General features: G+C 41.5%; 3 protein-coding genes across 8 annotated transcripts in view; 1 reads left to right on the top strand and 2 right to left on the bottom strand.

Moving 5' to 3' along the window:
* The window catches only part of TARP (TCR gamma alternate reading frame protein), a 63,156-nt gene extending 52,794 nt beyond the window's left edge, over positions 1-10,362 (top strand). For both annotated transcript variants that reach the window (XM_054237007.2, XM_054237006.2), the window contains 2 exons: positions 2,997-3,044; positions 4,956-10,362. In XM_054237007.2, coding sequence (XP_054092982.1) covers positions 2,997-3,044; positions 4,956-5,098 — 191 coding nt within the window. In that variant the 3' untranslated portion in view covers positions 5,099-10,362. The remainder of the gene's footprint in view (positions 1-2,996; positions 3,045-4,955) is intronic.
* Positions 883-14,571, bottom strand: LOC108592801 (large ribosomal subunit protein eL37-like). Its single transcript, XM_035253204.3, has one exon. It carries the CDS (start codon positions 1,187-1,189, stop codon positions 896-898), a length of 294 nt encoding a protein of 97 aa, XP_035109095.1. The 5' UTR covers positions 1,190-14,571; the 3' UTR covers positions 883-895.
* STARD3NL (STARD3 N-terminal like) overlaps positions 13,851-24,990 on the bottom strand; it is a 49,794-nt gene continuing 38,654 nt past the window's right edge. For 3 of the 5 annotated variants that reach the window (XM_078342235.1, XM_002751339.6, XM_078342236.1), the window contains 3 exons: positions 24,860-24,955; positions 16,536-16,608; positions 13,851-14,586 (listed from right to left, as the gene is read on the bottom strand). In XM_078342235.1, the coding sequence (XP_078198361.1) occupies positions 16,553-16,608; positions 24,860-24,955 (152 nt within the window). In that variant the 3' untranslated portion in view covers positions 13,851-14,586; positions 16,536-16,552. The remainder of the gene's footprint in view (positions 14,587-16,535; positions 16,609-24,859; positions 24,956-24,990) is intronic. The other 2 variants (XM_078342237.1, XM_078342238.1) reach the window with 1 other exon arrangement.

The following is a 24,990-nucleotide window of genomic DNA, read 5'->3' as shown; positions in this document are numbered from 1 at the left end:
AGTGTGACAAGTCACACTATCAATGTGACTTGACCTTGACCTCTCTTTCTAGTCCCAGAAATAATTGCACTAAGATGCTGAGCTCCTGTAGTAAAAGGGAGATAAAACTGATCTGGTCCACACTGGCAACCAACCTTGACTGTGAGAGAGAGAACGCAGGATACACTCACAGACTTTATTATGAGGAATTGTGACTATTTTTTGCCTCAATCAATGCATAGAAACGGTATAGTCATTTTCATTTACCTTTTAATAAATAAAGCCACCATAAGGAAAATAAAAAGACATTGAAAACCCTTTAAAGTCAGACCTTAAAGATATTTGGGCATGAGACATGGTGACTGACACTTTCATCTGTGAGACTTACACAGAACCTATACCTCAAGTCCATTTTATAGAATACACGAAATAAAGATCTTGCTGAACAGAATCATATCCGTATAGACAGGAATATATCCACTGCAAAAATAACAAACCAAAACAGCAGTGTGACTCTGTTTTCTTCTATCTGTTTGAAAATATGTTGTCTTTGTATCCATGTTTGTTGCTTCCTTTTTTAATTTTTATTCTTTTTTTTACATCACAGATAAATTCAGCTCTCACCTTGTTTAATTCAGAGAACTATCAATGTGGCTTGACCTTGACCTCTCTTTCTAGTCCCAGAAATAATTGCACTAAGATGCTGAGCTCCTGTAATAAAAAAGACCATTTGCCAAGAATAATTAACATGCTGAAAGAGATTTTCTTAGAGTACACAATGGTGAAATTATATTCTCTTTATAAATTGCTTTATATCTAATTCTGTGGATTATTTCTACGAAGTACTTTTCGCATGTCCAGTTTCTTTATTTTTATTTTTAAAACCAGAACATTATTGCTTGACTAATCGGTGAAATTAAGATGAACTGGATGCCGCGACAGCCGCCCTCTTGGGTTTAGGTGTTGTTCCCTCACGGAATCCATGCCTGAATCTGCGGTATACACTTTTTGGGTGCCTCATTCGACCAGTCCCGGCGGTATTTCGCCTTTTAGCCTTGGCACTCCAGTTATACTTTCTCTTGCGCTTGGCGGGGCAGCCACATTTGCCACGGGTCGACTTCTGCAGGTGGCAGGCCCTAGAGCCACAGCGGCGGCACAACGCGTGCATCTTATTGCAACGCTTCCCAAACCGTGACGTTCCCTTCGTCATCTTGCTTCTGCGGCCAAAGACCGGAAGAAACGTGCAATTTCTTTTATTCCCCTACAACTACCGTCTGGACACTGGCTCTGCTATTCACTAGTAGGATTCTCGGCAAGTTGCCTGAACTTTTTTTTTTTTTGAGACGGAGTTTTGCTCTTGTTACCCAGGCTGGAGTGCAATGGCGCGATCTCGGCTCACCGCAACCTCCGCCTCCTGGGTTCAGGCAATTCTCCTGCCTCAGCCTCCTGAGTAGCTGGGATTACAGGCACGCGCCACCATGCCCAGCTAATTTTTTGTATTTTGAGTAGAGACGGGGTTTCACCATGTTGACCAGGATGGTCTCGATCTGTTGACCTCGTGATCCACCCGCCTCGGCCTCCCAAACTGCTAGGATTACAGGCTTGAGCCACCGCGCCCGGCCTTTTTTTTTTTTTTTTTAAAGACAATCTCTGTTGCCCAGGCTGGAGTGCAGTGGTGCAATCTCGGCCCACTGCAACCTCTGCCTCTCGGGTTCAAGCAATTCTCCTGCCTCAGTCTCCCAAGTAGCGGGGACTACAAGTGCATGACACCACGCACGGCTAATTTTTTGTATTTTTAGTAGAGACAGGGTTTCACCATGTTAGCCAGGATGGCCTCAATCTCCTGACCTCGTGATCCACCCGCCTCAGCCTCCCAAAGTGAGCCGCCACGCCCGGCCTCGCCTGCACTTTTTAAACTTTATTTCCTCATTCAGAACATGGGGCCATTCATAATACAACTCACTTAAGTGTTATTGGAGAATTAAACCAAAAAGAAAATGCATGGGAAGCACTGAACATGGTGCCTGGCTCAATAATGAGCACTCTGTAGATATTAGCTTTTATTAATATTGTTGTGTCCAGAAACACTGTACCTCCAGAAGCTCATGTGTTTGCACTGGGGACTCTGGGGATAGATGCATGATTTGGAAAGGTACGACTGCTTTTTTCTGCCTTGATGAGAATTTTCCTAAGCCAGACTCCTTCAAACGTGTAAGATTCTGCTGTGAATTCTAGAACTGAAAGATTTCTTTGTCGGGTGTGGTGAATCATCCCTGTAATCCCAGCATTTTGGGAGAACAAGGCAGGAAGATTGTTTGAGCCCAGGATTTTCAAGACTAGCCTGGACAACATGGTGAAACCTTGTCTCTACAAAAAATACAAAGATTAGCTGGGCATGGTGGCATGTCCCTGTAGTCCCAGCTACTCAGGAGGCTGAGATGGGAGGATCACCTGAGCCTGGGGTAGTTAAGGCTTCAATAAGTTTTGATGACACTGCTGTACTCCACTTGTCTGGGTGACAGTGAGACTCTGCCTCTAAACACCCCTCAAATTATTCTTTTTACTGATTTCATGTCAGCAGTGCATGCGGAATACTGTAAAGTAGCCACTTGCTCTGTTTATTTTTCCATTGAACAAGCATTTATCAGAAACATACGTTGTGGCAGGCACTGTGTCAGGAGCTATGAATATAGAAGGAAAAGCAAATGGTTTTGGATACTACACTCCAGCTGTGATAAAAAATAAAAAAACATGTGTTCTTCATGAACTTTAGCATCTTTATGTGCAAAAACATAATACACGAATTAGATCTACCTAATTACATAGAATCAGACCAATTATTTCTGGAATTGTGGGTTCATATTTTTAATAACTGTCCTCCTGCCTCTCTGTTGACAGATTTTTATAAATATTCATTTAATTACACAACACACACACACACCCACACACACACACACACACCCCTTGACAAATAATGGGCCTGAACAATTGACTGGCACTTGCTCTCATTCTTCTAGATGTCATCTCAATGGATCCCAAAGACAGTTGTTCGAAAGATGCAAATGGTAAGTTTTTGCGTTTTTTATTTCCTCCTGATCATTTTAACTTTTCAACTTCTCTGGCTTGAAAAATCAGGAATTGGATTTTTCTAGGTTGGATGTTGCAGAATGAACTTAGTGATATTTTACGTTAGTCCCTCATTTTCTGGGAGTTGTATTAACAAAGCAAACTACTGCTTTGGGTATGAGATGACTGTAAATTAGAGGGTACAGTGATATGCTTTTAATTATTTCAAAAAAGAGACTTCATTCATTCCTGTGTCTTTTGCTTTCATGGCTGGGGAAACATGACACCACGTTGCTTCTAGAGTTGTTTTGTTTTAGTCTTTGCATTTGCTGCTAGCTAATAACAAGAACTAGTGCTAATCAAGTGCCTTTTACACAGAGGGGCTTGGGCTATGTTCTGTACTTTCTTGTTTAATCCTCTTCATGCTTCTATAAAATGGTACAACATTGTCTTCTCCCATTTTACGGTCCCTTTAAAGCAAATAATTATACAAATCCTTTATACATGTCACACGGCTAGATCTGGGATTTCAAATCAGGCCGTCAAGTAAAGAGTCTGTGCACTTACTAAGTTCTGTATTCTTTTTCTGTAACAGAGTCAGATAGCAAGAAATTCCAGAGCCAGGAACCTGAGACAAAATGGACATAATGTGGGGATGGCTGGGTGCCTAGGCTTTGCAGACTGCACGTTAACTCCAGCTCTTTTAATGATTAGATGGAAATGACCTGTATTTTGTGAGTAACATTTTTCTCATCAGCCGACCAAGAACAGTTACATCAGGTTCACAGTTACTGAAGAGATAAGGGCACGCGTGTGAGATGTCTGGCATAGGGTATCTGATTTAGCAGACACAGAATCAGCACTGGTTTCCAGCCTTTTCTCTCTACATTCGCCCAAAGAATGTGACTAGAAGCGTGGGCTCTAGCCCTGCTCAACTTTCCTCTATTTCCAATACCAAGGGGGCTCTGGGCTTCAGCTGCCACACCAGGCAAGCAGGGGCAGTAACACCTCACTTAACCAAGGGCAGGAGGTTATAAACACATCACTTCTTGAGATCCTTTTCCACACCAAAGTGTGATGTTTCTGACTTTAGGAAGACAAAACATGCAACGTGGAAATTTCCACAGGAAGAGACTCAGCCTTGCAGCTCATTGACTAGCCACTGCAGTCCACCGTCATTGTCTTCACTTATGCCTTGACATCACATATGTCTTGCAAAAGTTCAAATGATATTAAGTGATAACACCCAATAATAGCATAGCCATAATTAGAGACATTTAGGAGAGACAGGTGAGTGTGCCACAACTACCTAACTCAGCGAATCTGGATTAATGACTTTCTTTGCCTTTCTACAGTGCAACCTTGCCTTTTTTTTTTTTTAGACGGAGTTTCGCTCTTGTTACCCAGGCTGGAGTGCAATGGTGCGATCTCGGCTCACTGCAACCTCCGCCTCCTGGGTTCAGGCAATTCTCCTGCCTCAGCCTCCTGAGTAGCTGGGATTACAGGCACGCGCCACCATGCCCAGCTAATTTTTTGTATTTTTAGTAGAGACGGGGTTTCACCAGATGTTGACCAGGAAGGTCTCGATCTCTTGACCTCGTGATCCACCCGCCTCGGCCTCCCAAAGTGCTGGGATTTACAGGCTTGAGCCACCGCACCCGGCCGCAACCTTGCTTTTTAATAGTTTGCAATGTTCTGACTGACTTGAGCAGAGGTTGTTAATCAACTTGAAAGCTGCATTCTGACTTGTCTTGTTCTAGGTGGTGGTGGAAGTAGTAAGATGTTTACTTTTAGGTTTTGGAGGTGTTGGAATATCACTTCAATGTAGGTCATCAGAAACAGGTATTTGTGAACCCCTCTTTCATTAATGTATCTTAGTCTGAAAAAAGAACGTGTGAAATTTCTCCTAGATGCACTGCTGCTGCAGCTCACAAACACCTCTGCATACTACACGTACCTCCTCCTGCTCCTCAAGAGCGTGGTCTATTCTGCCATCATCACCTTCTCTCTGCTCAGAGGAACGGCTGCCTGCTGCAGTGGGGAGAGATCGTGACAGATGGTGGCAGAAGGAGGCCATCTTTTCTTCATCGTTTATTGTCTTTAGAAGCGTCTGCTGAGGATCTAGCCGGGCTTTTTTCCTGGGTTGGTGCTATTTCAGTTCTCATGTGTGTGCTATTCTATCATTATTGTATAATGGTTTTCAAACCAGCAGGCACACAGAAAACCTCAGTCTGTAATAACAATGAGGAATAGCCATGGCAGCCTCTAGCACCACTCTCTCCATATTCTCCACAGCTCCTCCAGCCAACCCACACAGCCACTGCCCCAGTGTAGACAGCCTGCGGCTTCTAGCCTCGTTCTTAGTGTTCTTTAATCAGATAACTGTCTTTTACACGCCCTGAAGCAGCCTTCTTTGCTAGTTGAATTATGTGCTATGTTTTTCATAATAGGCAAAATAAATTTTTTAAAATGAAAAGTTGACTTTTGTCCATGTGTATTTTAATTTGGTGACATTGAATTGAACGTCCAAGGTAAGACACAGCATCGCGACGGGGCTATGGAATTCTGCATTGGTTGTAAGAACGGTCAACACCTCATTTCTAATCATTTCCCTGAGCTAATGGTTACGACACCTTCTAAGAGGACTCACAACCAAATGAAGGAGCCCATGTGGCTTCTCTTTTAAAGGTCTCCTGAGCAACATTCATTTGGTTTAGGACATTCCAATGGCAATCGGACACCATCTACTGTGATGCACACTGTGTGAGCTCAGCTCTAGTGGGTTTCACAGACACTGTGCTTGCTGATCCTCACAGTATCCCCATGAGAGCTGTCCTAACACCAAAGAGGCAGCGTGACGGAGAGGTTAAGCACATGCTCTCTGGTCTCAGGAATCCTGGGTATGGTATTTAGTATCTGTGTGACCTCAGGCAAGTTACAGGAACTCCATGTGCCATAATCTCCTCGAGCAAAATGAAGTCATAATGCACCGTTTCCTGGAGTTACGTGGATTAGATGAGTTAATAACACCTGGCACATGCAAGTCCTCTACGGTATCAGCACTCCCTGCTGGGAGTTCTACTCTAGGGACAGTAATAAACCAAAAGGTATCTGACACAGGCCGCAATCAACTGAGAAGTTTATTTTGAGAAGTTAAGGGCATGCCCAGCAGAAAATAACACAGAGTCACAGAAACAGTCTATGATCTGTGCCTTTCTCCAAAGATGAATTTGAGGGCCTTGACATTTAAAAAGGGTAAGTGGGCTGGAGAAGAAAGAGGGAGAGTGTCACAGTCCACATGTTGTAAGAGCAAGAGAGCAGGCAGGGGAAGTGCCAATTATGTATTCATGTTGCGCTCAGTACATCAGCACTTTACATAAGATAGGGTGAACGTAGAGTAGCTACCTCTGGAGCTATTTAACCTTTTATGGGTAGCTGTCTGTGTAGGCAGAAAAGGAAAGGCAGTTTCTTGCATCACCTGGTTTTGGGGTTATTTCTTTTTTCTTTTTTTGAGACAGAATCTTGCTCTGTCACCAGGCTGAAGTGCAGTGGGGTGATCTCGGCTCACTGCAACCTCCACCTCCCAGCGATTCCCCTGCCTCAGCCTCTTGAGTAACTGGGACTATAGGCACGCAGCACCACACCCAGGTAATTTTAAAAATATTTTAGTAGAAACGAAGTTTCACCATGTTGGACAGGATAGTCTCAATCTCCTGACCTTGTGATCCGCCCGCCTCGGTCTCCCAAAGTGCTGGGATTACAGGCGTGAGCCAGCACCCCGGCCTGGCTTATTTTTATTCTAAAAAATAGCAAGGTGAATTGGGGTCCCGAGTTTTTCTTTTCCTTTCACAGTAGATTCCACACATATGCAAAAGCACTAACAGCGAGCTCTACTCTTACCTCTCTGCAGAGAGGTTAGGCTGTGGGAATAGGGACTCGGTTAGTATCTACTATGCACCAGGCATCCAGAAATCCTTGATGAGCCAGTTGAGGTCAGTATAATTAAGGCCCACAGTTTATAGATTAACAAAGACTAAATTATCTACTCAAGGTCGCCATTTTTAAAGTAATTATCATAAAGTTAGGTCTCTCTGAACCTAGAGCCCATATATTTATACACACACACAAACACACACTTACTTATCCAACGTAACATCTTTCCTTTCATCTTTTCAACTGGGGAAAACAAAACAAAAACATGCATTGTTTTTTTACTAAAGGCATCCTTCTGGGAGTCAGTGAGAATTTTCTTAAGGAAATGAGGAAAACTCATGTTTTCTCCTCATCTATTCTCCAAGTTACTGGTTTGTCACTAATTTCCCATTTGTTTTTCTCTTTGGGTAAAATTGACCTACTCTGGAATTATCATAATTGTGTCGCTGGCTGTAAAGAATATAGAAATTCTGTTTCTGTGAGTGTGTGTCCTAGATGTGCAGCTGCTCTTTTTGGGGGGTGCTAATGGACTGTAAGTCTCAGGCACAGTTAATGGTGCTCTCTGGTTATGTATAGCATCCGGACACCCCAGCTCCTCCCAGAGACTAAACAGGCCCAGAGATCTGCAGAATCACTTTGGAGGAGATTCTTTGGAACATCTAGGTGCATTTCTGAGGTAGGAGGTAGAAGGAGTTATGCATCCTTCTCAGTCTAGTACATTCCTACCATGGCACGGCTACCACACATAGGGAGGGCACATGGTGCAGGAGGAAACTAGTCACACTTCACAGCGAGTTAGAGTCCTGGCCACTTGATCTGGCTCTAGCTAGCTGTACCATTTATTTTCTTTTACTTTCTTTTTTTTTTAGATGGAGTCTCATTCTGTCACCTAGGTTAGAGTGCAGTGATGTGATCTTGGCTCACTGCAATCGTTGCCTCCCAGGTTGAAGTGATTCTCCTGCCTCAGTTTCCCAAGTAGCCAGGATTACAGGTGCCCACCACCATAACTGGGTAATTTTAGTAGAGAGCGGGTTTTGCCATGTTGGCCAGGCTGGTCTCAAACTGCTGACCTCAGGTGATCTGCCCACCTCGGTCTCCCAAAGTGCTGGGATTACAGGTGTGAGCCACCACACCCAGCCCCCATTTGTTCTTAATCATCCCACATTGCCTAAGGTCATCTGTCTTTAGAAGATGTGTTTAGATTAAATAATTTCAGATTTCCACCTAAAGTTACAAATTCAGTGATTAACATCCTGATGAAGTAATGATAGCAGTCCCTCATACAGTGCTCACCATGTATCCAGTACTGGCTTAAGGGTGAGTTCACTCATTTAATTCTCCCAAAAACTCTGTATGTACAATTACCTTTGTTCTATGGATGGAGAAACTGAGGCAGAGGGGGCTAAAGAACTTTCCCATAGCCAAACAGCTACTAAGAAACAGGGCTGGGATTTGAACTCAAGCAGCGTGGCTCCAGGAGCGCTGCTCTTACCTTCTACATTATTTCCCCCCTAGAGTGAAAACAGATTACTTGTAGTTTCAATTAAAACAGGAAAATGTCCTTCCTTATTACGCTAAGAACTGGGAAGAAAACTGCCTCTTTAGCTGTTCACATTTCCACTCCTTGCTCCTATGCTGTTCAGATAATTAGAGCGTTGTAGGCCAACTGTCAGTTTTTGGATGAGAGACTGACATGCTGAGCTCCCATCCACCAAATAGGACTTCTGTGATTAACGACCAAAGCACACGGTTGAATTAAACAGTACAGAACAGGCAGCACCCACAGGTGTGCAATGGAAAAATTAGGCAAAGATTTCTACAGTTCCACATACAAACACATCTCAACAGTCACCACAGAGCTACCGTACTTCATACACTTGTCAACTAAAAAAAGAAAAAAATTATTAAAACAACTCCATATATTTCTCAACTATAAAAAAGGAAAACTTCAGTGCAACAGTTCTCAAAACATCTATAATTATGCACTCTTTCTACTGTTTTGGAATTCCTTCCCTCATAGACTTCATTTTTGGAGGTTTTTGGTCTATCAAGGTCACAGTTAATGCTTTATTCTCCCCGTTGTCCTAATCAGAGTCCTATATAACTGCCAGTGAGAAATTCTGAGTAATGAGATAACCAGAGATACTACACCAATATAATGCAGCCAACCAGCTAGAAACTCAAGATTTTCCTGAGCCACGAAAAATTGAGTAAATACATAGCTTCCATTATATTTTGTTAGGTTCTTTTCCATTTGTTTGCTTTTTCTGCTGTGTTTGAGTAATAGAGTAGCAACCACTTAGCACCAGGAATTCTGCTCAGCAGCTTGTTCTCTCCCTAACACTCTCAACTGCATCACCTTACAGCTATTTTACTCATTTCACTGAGAAGAAAACCATGCCTTGAGGTTAAAAAATATGCCCAGTTAATCACCAAGTGAGTCCCAGAGTTCACATGATTCCAGGACTGCCTGACTTAAGACCTACTGCCTTATCCATCCAACCAGGGGCTCTCCTTTTGGGAGCCTCTATCACAGACCAGGCAGCAGGGCTTTGGAAAACCCTGCTTTCATAATTCTCGTGTGCAGCCATGGTAGAGGCCAGCAATGACCGAAATGGCGCCTGAACTCCAGCTCTGCTCCATGCAAGCCGTGAGGAAACATCACAGAGCCCACTACACATGTGTGGGACCCATGCCACCTGGAAGGTGTTGTTTTCATGGAACCTATTTCCTAAGGAAACAAAAGTTGTGTACCAAGATTTATGTGCAAGGATGTTCATTCACAATGGTACTATTCCAAACAGCCCCAGATTAACCCAGATGTACAATCAGAAAGTCATAGAGTCCAGTATGCATCTTAAAAAAGGTGTAGCTTGTTTAACCCATTTCCCATTCAGAAAAAGTGCAGCTCACTGCCAGTGCTTATTTAATCTCACATAAACATGCTCTTTGAGGCTGAAGTAAATCTGACAGACTTTCAACGTGAAAATAAAATATAGAAACTGCTCTAGGAGTTATTTCCAAACAGAACTTGTTTCTAACCCTAATGTAACATCTTACACATTTCTGTTACATTAGGATTAGAGATGAGTATTTTGGGGCAAATAGGAAGTGTGTTCAAAACTGGAAAACAAATAGATGGGTGGTGTGGTGGTGCTGAGAAATAATATTCATAGCATAATCCTATGAGTCATATTGTGCAGTAAACACATTAGAACATTTACACACTTTAAAAACACTCAGATTTTTAGATGAATATGGATGTACAAATATAAGTATACATGTACATGTAGACGTGTTCTCATTTCTCCTTACATATATAAGTATACATGTACATGTAGATGTGTTCTCATTTCTCCTTCTTACATATATAAGTATACAGGTACATGTAGACGTGTTCTCATTTCTCCTTCTTACATATATAAGTATACATGTACATGTAGACGTGTTCTCATTTCTCCTTCTTACATATATAAGTATACAGGTACATGTAGACGTGTTCTCATTTCTCCTTCTTACATATATAAGTATACATGTACATGTAGACGTGTTCTCATTTCTCCTTCTTACATATATAAGTATACATGTACATGTAGACGTGTTCTCATTTCTCCTTCTTACATATATAAGTATACATGTACATGTAGACGTGTTCTCATTTCTCCTTCTTACATATATAAGTATACATGTACATGTAGACGTGTTCTCATTTCTCCTTCTTACATATATAAGTATACATGTACATGTAGACGTGTTCTCATTTCTCCTTCTTACATATATAAGTATACATGTACATGTAGACGTGTTCTCATTTCTCCTTACATATATAAGTATACATGTACATGTAGACGTGTTCTCATTTCTCCTTCTTACATATATAAGTATACATGTACATGTAGACGTGTTCTCATTTCTCCTTCTTACATATATAAGTATACATGTACATGTAGACGTGTTCTCATTTCTCCTTCTTACATATATAAGTATACATGTACATGTAGATGTGTTCTCATTTCTCCTTCTTACATAGGGAATATACATTATTCTGTACATCTCTTTTCATTTATAAATCCTAGAGCTCTTTTTATGTCTGTATACAGGGACACTTCACTACAGGTATTTTTCTTTTTTGAAACAGTCTTGTGCGGTTGTCGAGGCCGGAGGGCAGTGTTCGATCTCAGCTCACTGCAACCTCCGCCTCCCAGTTTCAAGTGATTCTCCTGCCTCAGCTTCTCAAGTAGCTGGGATTACAGGTTCCCGTCACCATGCCCAACTGCTTTTTGTATTTTCAGTAGAGACAGGGTTTCACCATGTTGGCCAGGCTGGTCTCGAACTCGTAACCTCAAGTGATCCACCCGCCTCAGCCTCCCAAAGTGCTGGGATTACAGGCGTGAGCGAACCACTGTGCCCGGCTAACTACAGGTATTTTTCACTGGTGATCACACTTTTAATCAATGCCTTGGTTTAGTCCCAATCTTTTGCTATTATAAAAAACACTGAAATAAATGTGTTTTCTGTCATTTGAACATGTGCCCTGGTAATTCTGAAGGTACTGCCAACCTGCCCTCCATAGAAATAGCCCTAGTCCCTTCTCCCACAGTGAGTGCTGAGAGCATACTGCTAACATTGAAGTTTTGCTAATTTGACAGGTGAAAAGACTATCACATTGTGGTTTCAATTTGCTTTTTTCTTACTGTGCGTGAAGATAAACATCTTTTTATGTTTAAGGTCTATTTTATATTATCTGTGCCATATTTGTTCATGTCCCTTGACCATTTCTTTCTAGAGTAACAGTATAAATAGGCATGACACTCATTTATGTGTGTCTGTGTATTTCTGCAAAGATAAAACAAAATGTTCAATGTATGGCAGGTGGGTGAGAACATGACAAGTGATTGTGTGTTTTCTGTTTTCTCTAGTGAATCCTTTTAAAACGTAAACATTTATATATATGAGAATTAAAACACGTGTTACTGAACATTGAGAAGGTTTTTTTGTTTGCTTACAATCAGCTCCAGTTTGTGTGAAACATGTTATTTTGGAAACCAAGTAGAGAATCCTATTTGTAACACAGTAAGACCAAACAGACTTAAGAAAGATCAAATTTAATTTAGATCTATTCCTTGAATCTCATGAATTGACTGGATCTCTTTAGGGCAAATACCTGGCCTCTACAAAGAAATCTGGAGTGATTTCTGCATTGGGAGAGGGAACTTTCAAATCACTAAGGGCTTTGTGCAGCTGACATCACTGGCCGGGGTACTGGGCAATGCCTCCTGTGGTTTCACACTTCTTAGCAATTTCCTTCCCCAGCGCAGGCTGGGCTGCCCGGAACTTCATCAGTGTAGACAGGGAACGCAGTGGTGGTGGTGGAGGAGGCAGAGTGGCTGGTGGGAGGGCGCTGATGTGGCTGTGTTGTATTTTCTCAGGCTTCTTTTGTTTACGTGCTCTGTCAAATGTGGTTGATTCGTGGAAAATGCTCAAAGTCAAACCGGCCCTACTGGTTGGGGCTGTGCAAGGGGTGGCTAGGGTGTTGTAAGACAAAATGAGGACAGTTAAACCACAACCAACTTTGCTCACTTTCAAGAGCCCACGGCTAATGGAAATAAAATATCCATCTCCACACATACACGATTGCTATCAAACGCATTCTGCACGCTGTGGGGAGGGGGGCCTCCCTGCATTTGCATTTAATATTCAATGTTCATTAGCTACTAGGGGAGTTGGGAATCTGATGCCCAGGACCGTTCAGACACTGTACCTTCGGTCCATTCCCATGACATTGCTCCAAAGAGCAGAGGACATCTTGCATCACAGAGATGATCCTAACATTCCACTCAGTATCTGGACTTCAGAAGTACCTGATTCAAGGACGCTAGTACCTTTAGCTTCATTTTCTCAGTGTAAACAGGGTGACACAAGACCCCTGAACCTATTAGGATAGGCAGATGATAAATGTGGGGAACTGGGTTTTGCTTCTTTCTCCACAGGAATTCCAGGATACAGAAGCCCTGAGTTAAACTGAATAAATGAATGTCATAAACGGAATCATATGAAGTCCTTCTACAGAGACAAAATGACTTCAGTGTCAACCAGAGCAGGGATTACTAGAGGACATTAACATTAGATAAGAGAAGATAGGGATCCATCAGAGGACTGCTCAGCAATGTGAGCATAAAGGAAAAACGGCTCCACTCCTATCCCACCAAAACACGGCAGAGTGCGTTCCCAGGCCCCTGCGCTGAATCTATGCAGTCCCGGGGGAAAATATAACTCCATCGTTGAGATAATCACTGTAGGCTCCCACAGCCTGACTTCCTAGCATATTCAAATGCTGTATCTCATTCCTCTTGGTCTGTGCTTAGAGAGCTGACTTCTGAGCCAGCTTCGGCTTCTTTTGAGGACTGGTAGCACTCTACGGGTTCATCCCAGCACGTCTGGGTGACGGCTCTTTCTCAGGTTAAATTAACAACCTGATGGGCAGCTTCATCATCATCTATGGGCTTGGTGCATATGCAGCTCCAATTCTGACACAGGAGGTTCTCACTCAGATCATACCATTGAGTTCTAAGGTTTTAGTCTCAAGGCCAGACATTGGAGATTTTCCTCACCTTTTCTCCACTATAGGACGCTCACCCTGGTTAGACTCCAGCCTCCCTGTTGCACTGCTGAGATCTGATCCACTCATAGAACAAGCACAGATAGAAGTGACCTGCTATGCACAAAAGGTCAGTTTCTACCCAATCATCATCACACCTACAGGCAATCAGGTTTTTCTTGAATGACACAAGGAATGATGAAAGAAAACAAACAGACATCCTGACTTCCCATGAATTATTAAGTATTCATGTTTGAAAAAATAGCACACAGTATAATTTGGTTCATTTTAATTGAAATTGGCTGAACACAAAAGAAACATGATATGAATGGTTCAAGTCATTTTGTGCATTCAAAATAAGAGTATTTAGAATATTTTAGAACAATCAGAGAAAAACATGATTTCATGATAAAAATAATATAAATGACGAGTGACACTCTACATGTATTCATCCCTCTTTTTTCTTTGCAAGTCCAACACTTTAAGCCATATACACAATGCAAAACAAGAAAAATAAAACTAGCCACATTGACATGATGCATTTTATTATACTTTTTAAAACTGTACAAAGAGCACATGTGCATGAGTTAAAAAACACAACGGGAATGTAGGGTGTTAAAAAAGAAATACAAAATAAATCTGAGACATAAAACAAAAAAATGTCATTCTGTGAATTGAAATAAAAAGGCATTTTGCTTACTAAAAAAGTGTTATCTCAATATATTAAGTCTTCTGATTAGGAATACAGCACAAGACTCTCCTCACCTATTCGTTAACACATCAGACTCAGTCTCACCGAAGAGAGGATGAAGCTTGACATTACCTTACCGGCCACAGGCAGGCGACTAAATGTGCGTGGATATGGTACAATGTCTGTGAGGTATTACAATAAATAAATCTTTATTAGCTGTTCAGTAAAGTCAGCAGAGGACACCACCATTTTATTGTCAACAGGGAGACTCCATTGCAGCCTCTTTGCCTCCGATGACTTTCTGTGAGGGTTTTTCACACTTAGAAAAAGAGAAAAAAGTATTTGAGAAATAGAATTAAAAGACACAGTGCCACAGTCACCTTAGGTGTACATAAAAGTCTGTGTGCTGAAGAGGGGCTGTGACAGACACACGAAGGATCATGGGTGTGGCCACACTAGAATTCATGTTAAAATATTTCAGAAAAGGCTCAACTACCAGCACGCCCACATTTTTGCTTTGTGCCTACATGACCGTGGTGGAGAGGTGTGGTGGGGGTGTGCGGGGGGCTGAGGACGCAGGCACAGGGGCTCCATGTGCTGTGACCCTGACTGCCTCTCCCACCCAGTCAGCCTCTGTCCTGGCTTCCCAATGACTTCCAGCCCGGCAGCACTTTCCTTCTGTGGTTAAACTGTCAGGCAGATTTGCTGCTACTACAGTTCACTTCATTTGCCTTCTGTGTATGAGGCTGAAGTGATTGTCTTTGATGATTTAAAGGAATTTAACAATGTGTTTTAATTTGAAGCCCATGAAGCATGAGTGCTTAGGATGTACAGCAGCTTGCATTTCAGAAGCTCCAAAAGCCTTGAGAAGTACCCCAGTGTGGGGCTGAAGGGGACCTGGTACCAGACAGCGTGGGGCTGAAGGGGACCTGGTACCAGGCAGCGTGGGGCTGAAGGGGACCTGGCACCAGGCAGCGTGGGGCTGAAGGGGACCTGGTACCAGGCAGCGTGGGGCTGAAGGGGACCTGGTACCAGGCAGCGTGGGGCTGAAGGGGACCTGGTACCAGGCAGCGTGGGGCTTCTAGCCATGCAACCTGGGGTAAGGGATCCATTCTACGTCTCTGCTGCCTCAAGCGCCAAATGGAGGTGATCACAGCACCTGCATGTCACAGGACTGCTGTCCTTTAACAGAGATGAGCCCTTGTCATAAAACAATGGTGTGTGACTTGTATGTAGACATTCTGGCTAACTAAACCAACATAAATTCACCTTTATTCCTCAGAAATTTAGAAATCTGAGTTAGTTTTCAAACCTTGCAAATGTACCCTATACAAAAAATGTGAAGACACTTGAAGGGGAGGAAGGCAGCAAATCACACTGCCACGTGTGTACCTATGCAACTATCTTGCATGTTCTTCACATGTACCCCAAAACCTAAAATGCAAAAAAAAAAAAAAAAGAAAACAGATAAACTGTTTAAAATTGTTAGAATATATGGAAATGATGCAGAGATTGTGAAGGTCCTTAAGGTATGCCAATTAAAAATAATTCACCTTAATTGTTGTCATAAACCTAAACCAAAGTTTGAAATAAAAATCATGCCCACTAACCCTTGTTTCTTTAAGCGATTTTTTTTTTTTTTTTTGCCAATCAGTGTGAGCTTGTAAGGTTGCTCAGGTTAGCCTTGAACTCATGACCTCGCCTTCGCAAGCGCCACGACATCCAGCCGGAGCCACTTTGGACCCCTCTTTAAGTGATTTATAGACAATGTAAATCTGGAAACTACCTCTAATGATATGATAAACAGGACATAAAGCAGGCTTTCTTTTTATTTGTCTCTGTGGGTCCTTTAATGGCTATCCAGCAATACGCCCGGTACTTGGATTTCCCATGGAAAGTATTTTCCCTCTGTTACTGTTGGCAGAAGCTGCGTCGTCCTGGTCTTTTCAGTACTCGACAGTTTGTACTGCCACTTATGCTATTGCGGTGTCCCTTAACGTTTCCTCTGCTGTTCCTTTATTCTTTGTGATTTAAGACTTGTTTTATGGAATTGTAATGTGGCTCTTGACACATACGTGAGGCACATTAAATTACCGTGGCTTAAGTAAAAAAATAAAAATAAAAAATAAAATGTGACTGATAAATTCATGCAAGGACGAAATCTGGTTATACTTACATTCTTATTCTCTGCATTCTACTTTAACTCTGCTCAAAGGAAATCCCCACACTTAACTATTTTGTTGTTACAGTTCCATTTCAAAAACTTACTTTAACAAAAGTAGTACTCATAGTTCTAAAAGTGGTTTCTCACTGTCCTGTTTTTCTTCAGCTTCGTCAGATCCTACATGGAACAGAAGGGGAAGAAGAAAAAGCATTTCATTCTGTTACCGTAACAAACCATTTGAAATAGTTTAAATGTGTCTAAAATTATAACATACACATAAAAGCATTAAACATATGTTTAATCCTCAAGAGATTTAAGTTGACAAACTGCTATTTGAAAGTTTTACTTTATTTCTTGTAAGAGGAAAACCTTTAAATAATAATCTCTCACTTAAACAAATCTGTCAAAATGGATTTCATTTATGTACTAAGAATATTCATGGAGACAAAAAATTATTATCAATCACTATTCTTCCTCCACCTCTTTGCTAACAAGCTTGGAAAATTCATAGATAAAGCCATAACTGTTGAACGTTTTGCTTTCTAGCCTATTAACACACTGTCCATCGTAGAGGAAGGAGGTGGTGAACTGCCTGATCTCATTGTGGAAGGAGGCTGAGGAAGATGGTTACACCACATCTTCCTGTTCCCAGGCTAACTTTCACCTGCTAGGCCAGCGGCACTGAAGCCACAATGAGTTGCTGTGTCTTGGAATTATCTGGGAGCCCTAAATAAAGCTAAACCTTTAATTAAAACCTAACAGTATGTCTTCTTTACATATTTTGAAAGGGACTTCTGGCTGTGGCCAAGGGAAGAAGTCAATAAATCCTCTCTCCGACAAGCACCCCCAAAACGTGGCAAAATGGGCAAAACCAGCCGTCTCACTACTGGGAAAATGACCAAAGGTATAAAACGACTGGAGGAATGTTTATGTTTGAAACTGCAGAATTCAGGGAATGGCAGTGGTGTCTTGCCTGGAGCTGCTCCTGAGCAGGAGCGACCCAATCTCCCAATACCCAGCTCAGTAGGCATGGAGGTTCTGCCAGGATGGGGCAGGCCATGGGGACTGGCAGCAAAGCTCCTTCGTTGAAGGGAGATCACTTAATTTGGAGTGGGGAGCCATGTTCATGCCTAGTGACACTGACAGTGAAGTGACAAATTCAGAGGCAGGCAAGCAGAAAGGGCCAACTACTCTGGGAGCCTGAGTTGTGGTCACCACTGGGACAAGCATATGCCCAGTTGGGGCTGTCTCCATGCACAGAGGAGACCCAAGCGAGCCTAAGCCAGCCAGCCTATTAGCCTGAGCTCTGAGCATATGCAGACAGAGCAGGAACGGACTTAGCAGAAAGTAAAAGCTGGGGAGGACTTGAAAATGGCCTGAACTCTGAAGGTGCTATCCAACCCGTGTACATTTCTATCTGGCAGAGGACGGAAGCCCGGATCCGGGTGTTTGAGTGTAATCCTCTTGTGTAATCACTAGCTAGGATCTGCCTAATCAGTAAGCTCTAGACACCGATAACTCCCATGAAGCCAGGCTTAAAAATACAGGCAAGAATTAAAAAGGAAAAAACACAATGGACAATAAAACAAAAGGACTGAGAGAAAACAGAAGCATCCACATCACAGGATGATGTGTAGATTTCACAGATTTAGCACGGACTATTTACTAAACGAATCAGGAGCAATAATAGCAACCTTTTATGAAAAAAATAAAAACCCAGAGTCACATTATTTTCAGCAAAATCCTTTTCATCAAAAAATACAAGATATGCAAAGAATTAAGAAAAGTGTGACCATTCCCAGGAAAAAAATACGGTCAAAACAAGTATCTCTGAGGGAGAGAAAAAGAATGAAGAAGAGCTGAAGAGCTCGGAGACTTGTAGATAACACCAGGCATCAATCAACCAGGTAATGGGAATCCCAGAAGGAGGGAAGAGTCAGAAAAACGCTTGAAGAATTAATGGTCCAAATTTCTCAAATTGGTTGAGAAATATGAATCTGTACATTTTATAAGCAGAATAAACACAGATTAGGAGACATACAAAGAGGTTAACATGTAGACACATCTTGCTAAAAGCCAAGGAACGCATTCAAATGAAAACGCAACATATCGAAATTCATACAGTACCACAAAAGCAGTTCCTAGGGAAAAATCTATGGCTTCAAATGGCTGTATCGGAAAAGAAAGACAATGGTATCGTATCATCATGTACCGTATTCACCTTAAGAAAGCAGAACTTAAAAACCAGAAATTGGCTAGGCAAATGTGTCAAATCAGTTCAGTGGGGAAAAGTTGTCTTTTCAACAACAACTGGTGCTGTTCAACCGGATACCCAAAAGCAAAACAATGAATCGACCCTTTACCTTCTCCGTATTTGAAAGTTAATTCAAAATGTATCGTAATTTTAACTGAAAGATGTAAAACTATAAAACCTTTTGGAAGAAAATACGAGAAAATCTTCATAACACAGTTAAGGTAAAGAGTTTTCAGATATGACCACATATATTATTCATAAGAGAACAAATTTATAAACTACACTTAATTAAAATTTAAAACCTATGCTTCAAAAGACTATAAAGAAATGAAAAGACAACAGACTGGGACAAATATCTGTAAATCATATATTGAAGAACTTTTATCTGAAATGTATAAAGAAGTCTTACAACTCGAGAATAAAAAAACAACACAATTAAAATTATGGCAAAAGGCTTGAAATAGGTTTTTCTCTAAAGAAGACTTATGAATTACACATAATAGAAACATGAACAACATCTCAGTATCACTACAGAGATACAAATTAAAGCCACGATTGGACACCACTTTAAACCTGCTAGCCTGGGTATAATAAAAAAGACCCAATACTAAGCACTGGTGAGTATATGGAGAAACTGAAATGCATATACAGTAATTCCTCTTATCCCTGGATGCCTGAAACCACAGATAGTACCGTATCCCAAAAATATTATGTTTTTTTCTTATACGTACATACCTATGAAAAAGTTTACTATATGATGAACATGACAAAGTTCTGCATAGGATTTTTTTTTCTTATTAAGTTTAGAATGGTCACTTTTTCACTTAAAGGAAGCATTTTATGGCTTCTCTTTAGCATATATGAATTGACAGAGTTACTACTTTGCCATTATTAAGTGAAATAAGGATTATTGGAACACAAGAACTGTGATACCGGGATGGTCAATCTGATAACCTGGATGGCTCCTAAGTGACTACCAGGTGGGTGGTGCACACATTGTGGATCTGCTGGACTCAGGGGTGATTCATGTTCTGGGTAGGATGAAGCAGGACAGTATGGGGTTTCATCATGCTGCTCAGAATGGCACGCAATTAAAAACTTAAGGACTTTTTATTTCTAGAATTTTCCATTTAATATTTTCAGACCTCGGTTGACCTCGGTAAGTGAAACTGTAGATAAGAAGGGACTTGGAAGGAAGGTAAAATAAAACAGCCACGATCAAGAACAGTTTGACAGTTTTTTAAAAAGTTAACGGAAACTTGCCACAGGATGTGACAAGTCCTCTCTCAGAAATATATTCAAGAAAAATCAAAATAAACATCCACACAGAGGCATGTACATTAATGTTCATAGCTGGATTTCTTATGATAGCCAAAAGGTGGAAAAAATCTAAATGTCCATCAACTTGTGAATACAGACAAAATGTTGTATATCCATATAATGGAATAATATTCGGCCATAAAGAGGAACAAAATGCTGATAGATGCTACAACATGATTGGTCCTCAAACCGTATGCTAAGCAAGAGGCTGGATGCAAAAAACATGTATCATATCACTACATTTACATTAAATGCTCAGGAAAGGTAAATCTGTCAAGATACAAAGATCAGTGGTTACTTGGGACAGGGGTAGAAGTGGGGATTAACCGCAAATGAGCATGAAAGAAGTTTTTCAAGCGATGAAACTGTTCTAAAATTACTCCACAATGTTGATTAAAAAACTATGAATTTACTAAAAATCATGCAATTATACATTTACAATGGATGAATTTTGTTATATGCAAATTATGTCTCAATCAAGCTTTTTAAAAAAGTGAATATTATTCAGTATCCCTGGCAATAATTTTTCAATAATTTTCAAAATTTTAATTAAAAGATGGAAAAGGCCGGGCGCGGTGGCTCAAGCCTGTAATCCCAGCACTTTGGGAGGCCGAGGCAGGTGGATCACGAGGTCAACAGATCGAGACCATCCTGGTCAACATGGTGAAACCCCGGCTCTACTAAAAATTACAAAAAATTAGCTGGGCATGGTGGCGCATGCCTGTAATCCCAGCTACTCAGGAGGCTGAGGCAGGAGAATTGCCTGAACCCAGGGGGCGGAGGTTGCGGTGAGCCGAGATTGCGCCATTGCACTCCAGCCTGGGTAACAAGAGCGAAACTCCGTCTCAAAAAAAAAAAAAAAAAAAAAAAAAAAGATGGAAAAAACTGTGTTTCAAATCTATTTGATACACACAGGATGATCACAGAAATGATCATTTAAACAAGAACACTGCTGAGAGATACAGGAGATTCTAACAGCAACTACATAGGGGAACCAGAAGAAGGCGGGGCTGCTGCACGGCTACTCTGGGGAGGTGGCAACTTAGAACTGTGATGAACGTCTTATCTAGACTTGCACAGGACAGGCTGTAATATGCAACTGAGCGACTCCTCATTTTAAGTTGGTCGTTCCATGGTCTAGGAGGTGACGAGTTATCCTTTCTTTGCCGTCACAACTAGTTCATTTAAGTTCCCTGACCACACATAATTTCAACCCAGTCATCTGAGACAGGATCACGCTTCCCTGTTCTTTCTGTTTAATACACAGGGATGTGGGATGTGGTCTAATCAACAGGCAAGCCTGTGAACAAACTATTTTTATATCCTTTATAAGCATATCTAATGAACCATGCTACCTCTCTGATACTAAAACTCAGGCTGCTCCTTTACAAGGAAAAATGCTAACATTTTTGTTTATGGTGACTCCGATTTCTTTCCCTTTTCTTTTCATCCCTTTCTTCAACAGTTAATAAGTCTAATATAAGCCAGGTACTATATTAGGTGCTGGAGAAAAAAAGACAAAAAAGGCACGTCAAGCCTTCTTTGGACGCCCTCAGGTGTGTCAGGGAAGTCAGTGCTGTAGCAGGGCGACAGCCGCTTACAAGTTCAGCCACTTAAAGGCTTCAATTTTTAGCTATTGGCATAATGGAAAAGCTTTGCTCTAGAGTAGCCTTCTTTCTCCTACGTATATCAATTTCCGTAACAGTTTTCAATTTTAATTCTTTCCTAAATTGAACATTCAGACAATGAAAATATAATAAGGTAATCCATTCTGACCACTCCTTCTCTGCCCATTACTAATCTGTCTTTTGTCAAACAAAGCAGTTAGCTACACAGTGGAACACCATGAAAATGTTTTCCTTCTTCGCCTTCCTAACTCAAGGAAATAGCAGTGCTCCAGAGTACCACTAGGTGGTGGTAAATGACAAAGGTGAAAGGCGGATGGAGCCAAGAACTGGAAAGCTTGAGGCATGGCTGGGGCATGTTCCTAAAGTCACTCCTATTCTATGTTCTGAACTCTAGTTAAGAAAATACATTAGTACCGAGAAACTGTATTAGTCTTAGAAAAAGAAGTGGAAATGCATGAACTCTAATATGAACTTTCCTTTATCAAAAAGTCCTATGACAGAAAACATCTCAGTGAAATAATCCTTATAATGAGGTAATCAACAATTTAATACCTAATTCTAGTTTTGACTGTTCGAGCAACAGATTTTCTCCTAATCCATATCTGTCTTACATCTGGCTCCATGTTTCTGTGCTGCACATGCTTTCACATCCAACACCAATAGTCCGGAATTTCGAGTTCACTTGGAGTTCCTCCCGCACACTGTGATTTCACACTGCTGCACCTTCGATCATGCATGGCTCTTTCTGCCTGGAATCTGCTTTATCACGTGTGTGTGTGTGAGTGAAAATATTAACTAGGCCTAGTACAGGGAATACAATGACATAGTCTCTAACTCAAGTTTACATCCCAGCAGTAGAAACAGACCAGTCAGCGTGGAAGGCAGTGCAGACAACACAGGATGACAGGGCTGGGGCAGAGGTCCCAAAGAACACACAGGGGACATTCTAACTAAGACTGCTGGGAGTGACGGGGAGGGCAGGCATGGCTGGAAAGAAATTGGGAACATGTGAACGGCAACTAGGATTGCAGAGGAGATCAGAATGGAAACAGCAAGGTGGACAGTGGCTGGAGGGTTCTAGAGCACAGCATTTCAGAGGAGCTATGAACAGCACATGAGAAGGCAGTCACAAGATGAGAAGCTCGACAACTGGTGACAGTGCCCACAGGGGCACCTGCAGCCAAGCTAACATCTATTGATTTCTTTAACCTTTATGCTACTGAAGGCTTTTGAGCAGGGACTGGCAATGACCAATTCTATATTTTCATAAATATCAAGAGGCCAATATACTTTAGGAGTTATAAGCATGAACTCTAGCAGTGGATCCCAGGTTCAAATCCCAGCTACACCACTTATTATCAGTGTGATACTGGGTAAATCGCCTCAATTCTCTGTGCCTCAATTTACTCATCTCTGCATTAGGCATAATATGAGTTTTACGTCACAGAGTGGACGTGTTTAGCAGACATCGAATATGCCAGGCATTAAGAATATGAAAATAGGTTAGACAATAGGACATGAGATCAGTGGTAAGACACAGGGCTGTAAGAAATGCATGTAATGGAGGAGTGATTAGACGCTATGGTTTGTAATCTGCATCTCAGAAGATAAGGAGACAAGGGAGAAGTCAATGACTGAATATTAATAAAGCACAGACCAGCATCTAACACTTAAAAAAGTGTTAGCGATTTTTAAAGTAATGTTTTTTTAACCGTAGAAAAATACATTCAACATAGAATGTACCATTTGAACCATTTTTAAGCATGCCGTCTAGTGGCATTCAGTTCATCTATGCTGCTATGCAGCCAGCAACACCGTCCGCCTTCAGAATGGCAACCCTATTCTACTTCGTTTCCGTGAATTTCCCTTCTCTAGGTACCTCATATTAAGTGGAATCATATGACAGTCCTTTTGTGTCTGGCTTATTTTACTTAGCATAATGTGTTCATAGTTCATACATGTTACAGTATGTGTCAGAATTCTATTCTTTTCTTTTTAAATAGAGACAAGGTCTCACTATGTTGCCCAGGCTGGTCTTGAGCTCCTGGGCTCAAGCGATTCTCCCACCTTGGCCTCCTAAAGTGCTGGGATTATAAGCATGAGACACTGAGATCAGCTTTCCATCCCTTTTTAATGCAGAATAATACTCCATTGATGTACGTACATTGTGTTTGTCCAGTCATCTGTTGATGGCTGTTTGAGTTGTTTCCACCATTTAGCCACTGTGAATACTGGTGCTATGAGCACGGGTATACAAATATCTGACATAGTCTCTGCTTTCATTTCCTTTGAGTACATACCCAGAATGAATCACATGGCAGCTCTATGCTTCATCTTTTAAGGAAACACCAGACTGTTTTCTACTGGGGCTATACCATTTTCCATTCTCACCTGTAATGCACAAGGGGTCCAATTTCTGCATATGCTTACCAATACTTATTTTCTGTCTTTCTGTTTTGCTTTTTGTAACAGTCATTCTAGTGGGTAAGAAGTGGTATCTTGCTGTGGTTCCGATTTGCACTTCCCTAATGATTAGTGATGTCAAGCATCTTTTATGTGCTTATTGGCCATTTGTCTATCAAAACCTTTGCATATTTTTAATCAGGCTGCTCATTTTTGTTGTGGAGTGTGATTGTTATTTTTAACAGAGCATCTGGCTGCCGGTTAGTGAAAGACAAAGGCAGGGAGACCAAGGCTGCAGAAACAGCAGAAAGCAATGCTGAAATGAGGCTGGAGCTGGTGAGAAGCGGTAGGATTTGAATGAGAAAACGGAGGTAGAAATAAGGGAGAGAGGATGGAAACAGTTTTGTGAATGATGAGATTGAGCTATAAGAAAGGGGTGGAGCCAGCAGTGAGGCTCTGGTGTTTGATCTGGGCAACTGGGTGAACAGTGCTGCCATTCTCAGACATGAGAGTCCTAGAGGGAGGCTGGTTTGGTGATGAACAGGAGTAAAGAGAGCATGAAGACCCTTCCCGTTGTCTGTGTGTCTTCTAAGATACATACCACAAACCACGGTGTCTAATCACTCCTCCCTGACATTTATTTTTACAACTCTGTGCCTTACTGCTGGTCTCATGTGACACTGTGTCTCACCTATTTTCATATTCCTAATCCCTGGCATGTTAGATGTTAGCTAAGTGTATTGAGAAATCGAGGGGGTAGGGAAAGGGAGGAAGAGCAGAGCCTTTGAGAGATACAAACACAAATAATATTCAAGTTTTTTACCTGCTTCAGATTCAGGAGGGGAATAAAACTGACCATCAGAAAGACCACCAGGTATAAGTGCTTCCCTCTCTGAAGCATCCTGAACTATCAGGAGTCCTGGAAAAGAAGAAATCCGGATGTTGGGAATGAGG

Source organism: Callithrix jacchus, chromosome 11 (assembly GCF_049354715.1).
Source record: "Callithrix jacchus isolate 240 chromosome 11, calJac240_pri, whole genome shotgun sequence".
NCBI classification, from domain to species: Eukaryota; Metazoa; Chordata; class Mammalia; order Primates; family Cebidae; genus Callithrix; species Callithrix jacchus.
The sequence above is the reverse complement of the archived record's forward strand: the minus strand, read 5'-3'. Positions and strand labels throughout refer to the sequence as shown.